The sequence below is a fragment of the Bos indicus x Bos taurus genome, chromosome 15 (assembly GCF_003369695.1).
Source record: "Bos indicus x Bos taurus breed Angus x Brahman F1 hybrid chromosome 15, Bos_hybrid_MaternalHap_v2.0, whole genome shotgun sequence".
Taxonomy (NCBI): Eukaryota; Metazoa; Chordata; class Mammalia; order Artiodactyla; family Bovidae; genus Bos; species Bos indicus x Bos taurus.
In genome coordinates, this window is record NC_040090.1 from 26883077 (window position 1) to 26896094 (window position 13018).

The window sequence follows — 13018 nt, forward strand, 5'->3', positions numbered from 1 at the left end:
CATCAAATGTTAAAGACTAAACATGAAATTTTTTCTTAAAAAATAATGTTTTAAATTTGAAGACAGTTTGCTTTTGGAATGGGAGAAAGTAGGAAGAAAATATCAAAAATCAACTCACCCAAGCAAAAATCACTGAGGTCGGTGAAAGAACATTTGAGCACAGAATCTTTTCTCTCTTCCTCAGTGTTAACTAGAACAACAGCAAAAAGACTTTGTAGTTTGGGGGACTAAACACATAACAATGATTAGAAAAATAACCGTGGTGACTAATATCCAAATGACTGCCAAACATGAAGAAATGTTTTTCAGTTAATGAGTTGAAATGAGAAAGACACCCATCTTACATTTTAGCACTTTGATTCTCTTGAACAATTAGCCACTTTTCTTACTGGCCATGGATGTAAGCTGACTATTTAAAATAGGCAGTACTTTCCCAATACTATTGAAAAGAGAAAATCAGAATTTTCAATTTATCTAGAGGAGGAAGCAAGCTTCAGGAATCATAAGGAAATGAGTTTTCATAACATAAAAGCTTTTAGAGATGGATGGGGAAAAAAAAAAAACACCCATCCACTGAATGACAAAGGGCCTGGTTGTATTTTGACTCCTAACTCTTTTGAAAAGGAGTTATCCAAAGGTATAAGGAAGGAAGGAAATATGGAGAAGGAAATGGCAACCCACTCCAGGGTTCTTGCCTGGAGGATCCCAGGGACGGGGGAGCCTGGTGGGCTGCCGTCTATGGGGTCACACAGAGTCGGACACGACTGAAGTGACTTAGCAAAGGTATAACGGCATCTCAAATGGGCAGCTGTGTGTAGTTTTGGTTGCCAACACTTGTCCAATCACATCTTCATGCAACCAAATCTTTATTGCTTTACAGTAAGTATTATTTAAAGTTTTTGGGTCTTTTGTTTTAAGGAAACCAAGTTTATTATTGCTGGCATATTTAATTACTGGTAATAAATTCTCACTAGGAATGCTAATAAGCCAGTGATTTGGGTGGCTGGTCTTTCTCCTCCCAACAGAAAGTAGGTCCATATCTGCATGGTATTGGCTACTTTTAGGGACATAAAGGGATGAACATCATCTAGCCAAGGAATGGCCTTTTGTCTGACTGGCAGGGGCAACTGTTCTCCTTCCTATGCCAGTCTCCTTTCTGAAGACTCCATAAACACTAAGTGGAAGAAAGGAAGAGAGGGCAAGAGGGAGGGAGAGAGAGACAGAGGGTTGGAACACTACTCTTTATAAGTTAAGCAAGAAAGTAGAGCTCACCTTGCTCTGCTTTGTCAGCGGAGATTGAGGTTACAGAAGTGGGATCCTGAGATTCACTCTCAATTGACTGGAAGAGTGAGGTAGACTGGCTCAGGCTCTTTGAGTAAGCATAGCTCTGGGCCAGGCAAGGCAAGGATCTCCGAGATGGTTTTAATGAAGTTTCTTTTGCTATCTCACTCTTGCTTATATTCATACCTGCAAATTCAAAATGGCATGTTTTAACAATAAGAAATTATCAGAAGAAATCAACAAATAATTTTAATTCTCATGATGGCTATTTCAGGAAAATACTATTGAAAAGTACCACCTAGGGATTAGAACTAAGTAAATTCTGTTTCTATATTTTCAAGGGAAGTGTTTTGAGATTTTTATCAAACAATTATGAGAAATAAACAGCTCCTCTTCCAGTTTTGAGCCTTCACTATTTGTTAAAGGGCCTGCAAAAAAGAAACTGAGGTTTAAGTTCATTTGGGGAGTTATAAGGACAACAATTTGGATTGTCTTTGGATAAATCTGTTTCAGTTTTAAAGTAGTGAAATAAATAAAACCTAATGAACTGACATTCAAATTACTCTTATTAACTGGAACCCTTCTTTTTATACCTTATCCTCCTTTCAACACATGCATAACACACTAATGGGTGAGCAAGAGGCGGAAAGAGGTAGCACATGTAGTTAGCACAAAAATCGGTCAATAGGCAGGGGTCGAGGGACAATATTCCTGTGCTCCATGTAACAGTCCCTCCCTTCACAGAGGACTGATCTGCCAGAAGAAAGAATGCCCCTAGATAGGACTCTGGCTCCATAACTGGATGTCCCTGTAACTGTATGCTCCCAGCAATGAATGACCCCATGCCCCTGCACATCCCTGTCCCCATTATTCCTCACTTCCTCACATTAATCCCAGGGCATTCCTCAGCCCTGGAATACTGCTGTGAGTATTCTGGCATATGCCTTCTTTTGCACATACTGAGTATTTCTCTAAGAGGAAACACTTAGATGTACAGTTGCTGGTTTGAAGAACATGAATATTTACGATTTGAATAAATAATGCCAAACTGATCTCCCTGAAAGCTTTATCTTTTCACACTTCCACAAATAGTACAAGATGGAATCCATTTCCTTATGAAATTTCCTGGCCAACTCTAGACAGTATCCATTGTTTTAACTCTGAATAAAATAAAAAGCCAACAAATAGAAAACTAAAAAATTGTTTTATTCTTTGTGTAACAGATTGAACATGTTTTCATATATTTCATAGCCGATTATAACTCTTCAATGACTAAGCGATTTTATGGTTTTTCTAGTGTATTGTTAGGCTTTTTCTTGTTATTTTATATGTACTTGGTATATGTGTGTATACATATACAGATAGATGGATATATTGTTCAGTCACTAAGTTGTGTCTGACTCTTTGCGACCCCATGAAATGCAGCATGCCATCCTTCTCCGGCCTTCACTATCTCCCTGAGTTTGCTCAAACTCATGTCCATTGAGTCAGTGATGCCTTTCAACCATCTTATCCTCTGTTGCCCCCTTCGCCTCTTGCCCTCAATTTCCCCCAGCATCAGGGTCTTTTCCAATGAGTCAGCTCTTCACATCAGGTAGCCAAAATATTGGAGCTTCAGCCTCAGCATCAATCCTTCCAATGAATATTCAGGGTTGATTTCCTTTGGGATTGACTGGTTTGATCTTGCTGTCCAAGGGACTCTCAAGAGTCTTCTCCAGCATGACAGTAATTATCATATTTATTATAAGACAAACAAGTTAACTAAACTCCACCAACATTGTTCTGGTCAATACTTTTAAGCTATTTTATAATCAGCTCATGAATTAACTCCAGATTTCTAAGAACGTATCAAATGCATGAATTCAAATAAAGACAAGCAGAGGTACCAATGTGCACTGTCCTTTGAGAAAAATGAGAATCTTGGGGAAAAAATGACAATTTTTGAAAGTGGTTCTACAGAAATAAGACATGATTGAATAGATGAAATGCAAATAAACCTAGCAGTATGGATTTTATCTTCCTGTTTTATTAAAAAATGTATTTAATTAGTTTCAAATAATTATCAGGGTGCAAATAAAATGTGAACTAGAAAGGGATGCAAGAAAAAATTATAAATTGATGCAGTCTTTGGCAACTAACACTTTCACTTTCTTTCACTTAGCTTTCTGGGACTCCATAATAGTAAGAAAGGAAAATACTCTTTTGAAGAGGGATTCCCTAAGGCCTACAAAACTCATATTGAAATCCTACTCAAATATCATACAATCTCCCTTAGTTAAGGACTGACTAGAGTTTTCTATACTACATCCAAGGAACTGCACAGGAAAAATCTGTCCTAGTAAGGTTTTATACTTGTGAATCTTTTGTAATATGGTCTAATATTTTATTTCATTTAGAAGACACTGATGTTTAATATTAAATGATCTGTTTTTGTTACAGGGCTCTGGCTGAAAACTATCTTTTACCATAGAAGAACATATAAGTAAATGAATAAATATTCTTTGGAGGGGGTTAGTACACAGATGGAAGATGGTAATAGTTGCTAGTAAAGATATTAGAAACAGAGAGAAATGCCTTGGTCCTCTGAGAATGGCCTTACTAGGGACTCTACAATGATACTAGTTACCTTAATCTACTGAACCCAGAATGCATGTTCAAAAACTGCTGAGCTAAAGATGATAATCACACTGGTGCCTGAGTGCATGTGCATGCTAAGTCACTTCAGTCATGTCCGACTCTTTGTAACCCAACGGACTGTAGCCTGCCAGGCGCCTCTGTCGATGGGGATTCTCCAGGCAAGAATACTGGAGTGGGTTGCCACTTCCTCCTCCAGGGAAATCGTCCAGAACCAGGGATCGAACCAGCATCTCTTAGGTCTCCTGCATTGGCAGCCAGGTTCTTTATCACTAGTGCCGACTGGGAAGGCCAGCACACATGTAGATATTGCTATTTTATAAACCAGTATAGGGTGAGACTAAGCTTTATGCTCATCAATGCTATCAGTATCTTCCATCATTTGATTCATCTCTGTATTCACCTAGTCACAGAAAAGACATTACTTGGGTTTTTGCTCTCTGCAGGCTCCATGTTGATATTAGATATACAGTGGTGAATACGGTTGACATATAATTTCTGCCCTCATGGGACTTTCACTCAAGCAGAGTGTCAGACATTGGTCAAACAATATGTATACACATATATAAATTGTCTGAAACGCTATGAAAATACAGGCATAGTTATATAATGAAGAATTATAAAAAGGTCTTTTTTATGAAGTGATCAGGGACATTTTCTCTGAAGAACTGACAATGTTAGGCAAAAAAAAAAAAAAAAAAACATGAAAAGGAACCTAACATATAGAAAGGTGTCTATGTATGTTTGTGTTGTTGTTTATATGTGTGTGTCTGTGGGGAGTGCTTTTAGGTAAAGATAATAACGTGTAAAAGCCGTGGGGAGAAAGATTGCAACATATTTATAGAACTGAAGAAAACAACAGCAGCAACTGCGGTACAGTAAGTGAAAGAGGCACAAATGGGCTACAGCTGCAGCCAGGTAGGGGGTAAAAACTCCCTATGGTTCTTTGGGGAGTTTTGCATACGCTTATGTTCCCATTATTTTTCACAGATTTATCTGCCTTATGTCCTTTTTTTTTGAATAACTGCATTTGCCAAAATTTATAAAATAGTTTTAAACATACTTCAAATGGGAAATGAAAATGTGAGAAGCAATGAAATTTACCTACTCTAGGTCATAAATCAAGCAATTGGCAGAAAACTGAATGTGAAAGTGATAGTCATTGGATTCCAGAACCCATGATCTACACAGAATGCTCCCCACACGGCTCTTCACAAACCCCAGTCCTAGATGAGTGGTTACCATGGTTTCACTTAGTAAAAATATCACACAAATTTTCAGCAGAGGGCTCTGAATGTAGAAACCACAGAGCCAGAGCAAACTTCAGAACCTGTAATTCTATATCCACAATCTTAGCCAACTCTGAAATATGCTGATGAAAAACGAATGTGTGCTGTTTGGTACACAGTAACTGGAATGTCTACCCATCATCTGACAAGTTGCTGTTCTTATGCTGATCTATAAAATAATTGTTGTTTAGTCATGAAGTCGTGTCTGGTCTTTTGTGACCCTATGGCCTGTAGCCCACCAGGCTTCTCTGTCCACGGGATTTCCCAGGCAAGAATACTGGAGTGGGTTGCCATTTCTTTTTCCAGGGAATGTTCCTGACCCAGGCATCAAACCCACATCTCCTGCACTTCAGGTAGATTCTTTACCACTGGGCCCCCTGGGAAGCCCTAAAATAACGGTTAGGAATAATACACAATCTGCTATGAGTAGACACTGTGACTGGCACAAAATAAGTATCAGCTATTATTTGTAAACCTAATTGTTATTTTTCCATTTCCATCATTAAGTTAACAACGTGTGTAAGTGAGTTATATAACATAAATATTATTATGCTTAAACCTAATTTTTATTCATTCAGTTTTCTAATGTTTAATAATTCCAACAATTATTGAGTTCTTTTTCTGGACCAGGACTTAACTCAGCATTTGGTAAAAATGCTGCTCACCATCAAGAGATGTTCATATACATAAAAGTAGTTCTTTATATTAAAAACATATAAAAATATGGATAAGTCATCATAAAACCACCAAAGAGGAACTCCTAATCCAAGAGGTAGTAACAGTGAAGTCCTGACTGTGTAGGTAATCTGAGCTGATTCTTTCTGAACCATTCCTTCTCCTACAATTTTATTTATAATTCTTGGATTTAGTAAGTTTTCTACAAAGGATTATGCATATAAGGTAAGAAATTCTGTGTAAGACCTTCCATAAACACATAACTGTGGAAAACATTTGTTAAAAGCAACATAAAAAGAAAATTGAGAAAACAATGTTGATGATACACATATCCTTCCTAAAGCTCTGCATTTTTCTTCCCCATTGACCTTAAAGCAGAACTTTCTCATTTCCTAAACAATTGAGTGTTTCCAAAACTATCATACAGGTTGGCTTTGCTAGAAACCAATAAAATTTAAGCTGAAAGTGTGATAACCTAATGTTCTAAAAAGTACAGTTTCTTTTCAAATTTCCACATCAAACACCATCACATTCTGCTTGGCATAACCAGCAATATCTGTTCTTTCCTTGGCATGATTAACACTAACTACTCCCACAGCACATCCAGGCCTATTTTCTTCTATTCTAAAGTTCCATTTCTTTTCTTGTATGACTTTACCTGGTACTCTTGAATATTTGACAGTTACCTATTTAAAGCTAATAACTAGAAAAGAGACCCCAGTAACATGTCAGTTTTGGTAAACATATGCAGCTCTTAAGTTCAAGGTTAAACCTGTAGAAGCATAGAAATATGTCATTTCCTATATTTATAACAGCTTTTTCTAAAGCAACAATTAGTACTACTTCCAACTGTTCTAAGAGGACTTAATAAATGCTCACATATTTAAAAGGATCTCATGAAAAGACTATTTCACTTGGGTATACACAAAGGTCCAATTACAAATAAGGTATTTTCTAGAAATACATTCACATAAGACATCTGACATCAAAGGAGGTAAAGTTCTGATTGAGATACTACTTAACTCAATGAGCTTCCAGATGATAAAAAGTTTTAATTGGAAAAATAGGTCCTTTGAAAACTTCAAAGAGAAAATTGAAGAGTAAAAAATTCTTTGTTGTTTTCGGTGCAAAATACACATTTTTCAAAAGACCCACCACTCTTTTATAAAATTTCAAAAAAACTAACTCATCCTAAAGGACTCATGTGAAAAAATGTATATATATATATTTAATATATATATAAAATAAATGCATATTTATAAACATATTAAATATATGCATATTTTATAGATCAAACTTTGACATTTCTGCCAAGTAAATTGTTAGAAGAATTTGGGGAAATTTGTAGCAAAAGAACACAATATTGTTATCTAATGAATTTCATATTATGTCCATAAGAGGAAATTTTTTTTTATTCACTTTTTCCATACATATCACCCTCTCCTCCCCTCTCACCGTGTCTGTAATTCTATTCTCTGTCTGTTTCTCCATTGCTGCCCTGTAAATCAATTCTTCAAAACCATTTTTCTAGATTCCGTATATGTGCATTAGAATACGATATTTATCTTTCTCTTTCTGACTCACTTCACTCTGTATAATAGGTTCTAGGTTCATTTAGAGGTTCATTTTTCTAGAGAAAATTCTTAAAATAAATTTAAAAATAAATATATTTGTCTATTTTTATAGTCTCAAGAAGAATTACGCTATTTAGTAAGATTTTATACCTTTATCAGAAGTACTTTCGAACTGATGGCCAGAGGAGAGGTGGTGTCTTAGATGTTATTTAATTTTATAAACTCCAAACACATTTTGCTATATTAGTGGATACAATCAAAGCATATTTACCTAAATAATAAGCTTTATGGGAAAAAAAAGCAAAAATGGGCAGATAATTTTCTTATTTGTCTGCCTTGTGAAATCGTAATAGTTTTCTCTCCCTCAAAAGAACATGTGGCTTGAGTGTGTCCTTTTCGGCAGAAGTTATTTCTACGTGATAAAAGCTCTATATATTGAGTGCCTACAAAATGCTAGGTGCACCCTGTGTGTTATCAATACTTCTCACAGCAATCCTGTTAAGACTTGTCATCCCCACTTTACATGTGAGAATCCTGAGACACAAAAGACAGTAACTTGTCTCAGGTCCCACAGGCAGCAAGTGTTGGAGCCTGAAACAAACCAGGTCCACCTGATTTCAAGGTCTCTGTTCTTTGGAATATAACAAGCAACTTCTCTGTTTACTTAAAAATTCATTTTACAATAATTTGCTCTTCACTCACTTTTCAGTTTTCTTCTCACTTGAATAAGAATAGTCCATTCTAAAGGAGATCAGCCCTGGGATTTCTTTGGAAGGACTGATGCTAAAGCTGAAACTCCAGTACTTTGGCCACCTCATGCGAAGAGTTGACTCATTGGAAAAGACTCTGATGCTGGGAGGGATTGGGGGCAGGAGGAAAAGGGGACGACAGAGGATGAGATGGCTGGATGGCATCACTGACTCGATGGACATGAGTCTGGGTGAACTCTGGGAGTTGGTGATGGATAGGGAGGCCTGGCGTGCTGCGATTCATGGGGTCGCAAAGAGTCGGACACGACTGAACGACTGAACTGAACTGAACTGAACAAGAAAGAGTATGTCTACTCATACTGTCCTAGTAGAGTAGAGATAGTTGTTGTTTAGCCACTAAGTCTTGTCCAACTCTTTTATGACCCTAAGGACTGTAGCCCACCAGGCTCCTCTGTCCATGGGATTTCCGAGGCAAGAATACTGGAATGGGTTGCCATGTCCTTTTCCAGGATATCTTCCCAACCCAGGGATCAAACCTGCATCTCCTGCACTGGCAGGGGGATTCTTTACCACTGAGCCACTAGGGAAACCAGAGATGGTTAATTCAGAGTAACTGATGAGTTTATTAAAAGTGAAGTGACAGTCGCTCAGTCATGTCTGACTCTTTGTAACCCCATGAACTATATAGTCCATGGAATTTTCCAGGCCAGAATACTGGAGTGGGTAGCCTTTCCCTTCTCCAGGGTATCTTCCCAACCCAGGGATTGAACCTGAGCCTCCAGCATTGCAAGCAGATTCTTTACCAGCTCAGCCACAAGAGAAGCCTACTTAAAGGCTGTGGGCAGGATTAAGATAAAAAGATAACAGTCAGGGAAGCTTGCTACAACTAAGTAGCAAGTACCCGGAAACCTTTATCACCCTTGGGCCGACAGAGCAAGGAGAGGAAGTAGATAAACGAACCTGGAGACAATTAAAGGTGGGGAAGAGGAAATCTGTCAGATTCCGTGTGCTTAGACACAGGAACATAGCCACTGCCAACCACAGACAGGCATGAAGGGAGCCAAGGAAATAATATACCCCAGCCTCTCTTTTGTCAGCTTCTAATCTGCTGCTGAAGCCTCCCACTGGTCAAATCTAAACGGTAGTTAGGGAGCATGAGAACCAGCAGTTGCTGTCAGTCATAGATATCTGCTTGCTGGGACATGGTGCAGGGTAGAAAAAGGTACAGGATGAATGTGGGGGGATCTACAGACACAATCCACTACACATGTACAGATGTGTAACTTCAGAGGAGCACCGAGCATAAGCCTTTGGGAGGAGAAAACAACATATGTCTTTTTAACACTAGAGAATAAAATTTAAAGTTTTTTTCTTTTTTAAATAAGGGTAAGTACATTACTAAAATTACGTCCGGCATGAATACTCGAGTGAGTTGCCATTTCCTTCTGCAGGCAACCTTCCCGACAGAGGGATCGAATCTGCATCTTCTGCCTTAGCAGGTAGGTTCTCTACCACTGAGCTACCAGGAAAGCCCTTATCTTTCTGTACTGCTCTGATTTCCAAGTCAAACAGTCCACCAAAAATAGGTTCTTTTCCTTGCTATTCATTTCATTTCAGTCGCTCAGTCGTGTCCAACTATTTGAGACCCCATGAACTGCAGCACGCCAGGCCTCCCTGTCCATCACCAACTCCCGGAGTTTACCCAAACTCATGTCCATTGAGTTGGTGATGCCATCCAACCATCTTATCCTCTGTTGTCCCCTTCTCCTCTTGCCCTCAATCTTTCCCAGCATCAGGGGCTTTTCAAATGAGTCAGCTCTTTGCATCAGGTGGCCAAAATATTGGAGTTTCAGCTTCAACATCAGTCCTTCCAAGGAACACCCAGGACTGATTTCCTTTAAGATGGACTGGTTGGATCTCCTTGCAGTCTAAGGGACCCTCAAGAGTCTTCTCCAACACCTGAGTTCAAAAGCATCAATTCTTCAGCGCTCAGCTTGCTTTATAGTCCAATTCTCACAACCATACATGACTACTGGAAAAACCATAGCCTTGACTAGATGGACTTTTGTAGACAAAGTAATGACTCTGCTTTTTAATATACTGTCTAAGTCGGTCATAACTTTCCTTCCAAGGAGTAAGCATCTTTTAATTTCTTGGCTGCAATCACCATCTGCAGTGATTTTGGAGCCCCAAAAAATAAAGTCAGCCACTATTTCCACTGTTTCCCCATCTATTTGCCATGAAGTGATGGGACCGGATGCCATGGGGATATGGCAGTGAATAAATAAGTAAAATACCCTCCACGCATAAAGACTGAAATCACGAGGGAGGGGAATACATCAGTGGCAGATTGACGTTGATGTATGGCAGAAACCAACACAATATTGTAAAGCAATTTTCCCCCAATTAAAAATAAATAAATAAATAAATCTCAAGGGGACTTCAAAAGGGATTTACTCTTAGTTCATGATACAGTGTTCTGAAACTTGAAGGCTCAGGCAACCTATCAACTTAGTGTTGCTGTTGTTGTTGCTATTTTGAAATACAAATGAGATTTTTCTTTAAATATTCATTTGGTAATGCCACAAATAAGATATGAATATTTATCATTACAAAACCAGTGACCCACACAGTGATTTGCAAATGCCCTCTCCCTCAAATACCATTCATGTCCTTGCTTCCTTTTTAAGACTCAAATTGATCTTGGCAGAAATGAAACCTAAGAGTCATAGAGGTGCCTGCTATTTATGAAAGGTGCTATTTGCAAAGTGCTTTCTTTAGACTACACTGGAAAAAAAAAAAACAGAAATTAGTAAAAGATAAATCTGTAACAGCTCTTCCTATAATTTCCCACTGTAGTTAAGTTCATAATCTCACAGTCAACGTCTCCTTATTCCTTCAATAACCTGGTCATTCAGCCACATTTTCTTCATGTTATCTCTTTTGTCCTGAAAACTTCTACCTTTCAGAGTGAGGCTCAGATGCCATCACCATTGGAAAAGCTTTCGTAATGCCTTTATGCGGTATTTGCTACCATGTTCCCTAAGCATCTGTAGCACTCCCAAGGCACTTCTAGTATAGGTGCGTATTTTTCTGTGACACCATGAGCTACCTCAAGGTAGAAACCAAGTCTCATTCAGTTTTGAGATCTTAGCATTTTGCACACATTTGGTTTCTAAAGAAAGAAAAAGTAAGAGTGGGTGGATAAGAGGGATGGTTTTGCTCATGCACAAGAATGAGCATATATGAATTACTGGCAAAATATGAATTATTGATCTTCGATAAACTTTTCAATCTCTCTGCTTCTGTTTACTCAACTTCAAAATTAGAAAGTGTGTGTGGGTGTTAGTTGCTCAGTCGTGTCCAACTCTTTGCAAATCCACGTAATGTAGCCCACCAGGCTCCTCCGTCCATGGAAATTCTCCAGGCAAGAATACTAGAGTGGGTTACCACTTTCTTCTCCAGGGGATCTTCCCAACCCAGGGATCTATCCCGGGTCGCCTGCATGGCAGGAAGAATCTTTACCATCTGAGCCACCAATGGTAATTAATTTACAGAGTGTGAATATTAAATGATTAAAGTGTGAGAATAATGCCTGGTACTTACTTTATCCTATATGTATTTGCTATTATTATAAATGAGTAAATGATGCCATGTATATATAAGATGTAATAAGATATAAAATCAGAACCATAAATATGTAGTATGCAGAATTTTTTTAAAAAAGAAACTTCTGGAGTTTTTATACCAATAAAATAATAAGTAGCTCATTTTCCAAAAAAATTAATATTTCATGCAGCATAGAGACACAGAGCACTAAAAAGGAACTAATCTTCTGCTTTAGCTTTTGGTAATTAGGGTCAAGGACTGCATCTGGGTGAAAGAAATTGCAGTATACTTGAGGGAACTCCTGCCTAAATCCTTGAAGGAAAGAGATCACTATGTTCAAAAGGCAACAGCTGTTTGAACAAGGATTCATGAATTAATGCCAAGAAAGAAACTGAAAGTTAGCAGATTCCCTACACACTCTCAAAGATTAAAATCCAGTAGCAGAAGCAAACCTTCTACCAACATATTAAGAAATTAGGGAATTTCATGCAAACTAACAAGGGTTCTAATGAAGATCCCCAAATGGGTCCAGAGCTTCCTCCTGAACTGCCTAATTACAATGTCTAACAAGGCTCATAAATGTTTTTTTTTTTCCATTTTCTATCTAATCCTTTTGTGTTTGAAAATCTTGGAAGCACTATCAGGAGATAATTTGGGACAGGACATGTATCCAAAACCTTGAACGGTTGCAGATATCCTTTTGAAATAACCTCCAGGTAACCTTTGAAACCTTGAATTTTATTGTTCAATTAATGTACCACAAGTGTGTTTCATGCAGGTGAAGGCAGTGGACTTCTTAGGGAAAAGACTGGTAATGATCTTGGTGGAACCACCAGGTAGGAATCATTGCAGGAACTGGAACAGTTGACAGGTCATCTCACCGTGTGTGCCCAAAATCCATGCCCCTGCACACATCTATAACCATCTGTGACCCAAAACACCTGTTCGAACTCTTCACTGGAACGGGAAAAGGTATTTTCAGGATTTTGTCTTCTGAGCTGTCTCTTGACTGATTAGCTAAAAACAAGGAGACTTCAGTATCATTCATTCATCATCAAGTTCATATTCTAATGGACATGCAGCCCAGAGCTATCTGGTTTAACAAAAATGTTTATTCTTTTTTTTTTTTTTTTCAGTACTACCATGATGACTGATAGACTTCAAATGCCTAATCAAACTCACTGGATTCTCAATGCTGTGAGAAAGGGATGAAAATGAAACCTTTAAATACCTTGGAGTTATTATT

The 13018-nt window shown here is 38.1% G+C and overlaps 1 protein-coding gene across 3 annotated transcripts in view; it reads right to left on the minus strand.

The window, feature by feature from the left end:
* The window catches only part of ANO3 (anoctamin 3), a 448326-nt gene that overhangs the window by 215653 nt on the left and 219655 nt on the right, over nt 1-13018 (minus strand). For all 3 annotated transcript variants that reach the window (XM_027562801.1, XM_027562800.1, XM_027562802.1), the window contains 2 exons: nt 1273-1467; nt 119-190 (listed from right to left, as the gene is read on the minus strand). In XM_027562801.1, the coding sequence (XP_027418602.1) occupies nt 119-190; nt 1273-1467 (267 nt within the window). The remainder of the gene's footprint in view (nt 1-118; nt 191-1272; nt 1468-13018) is intronic.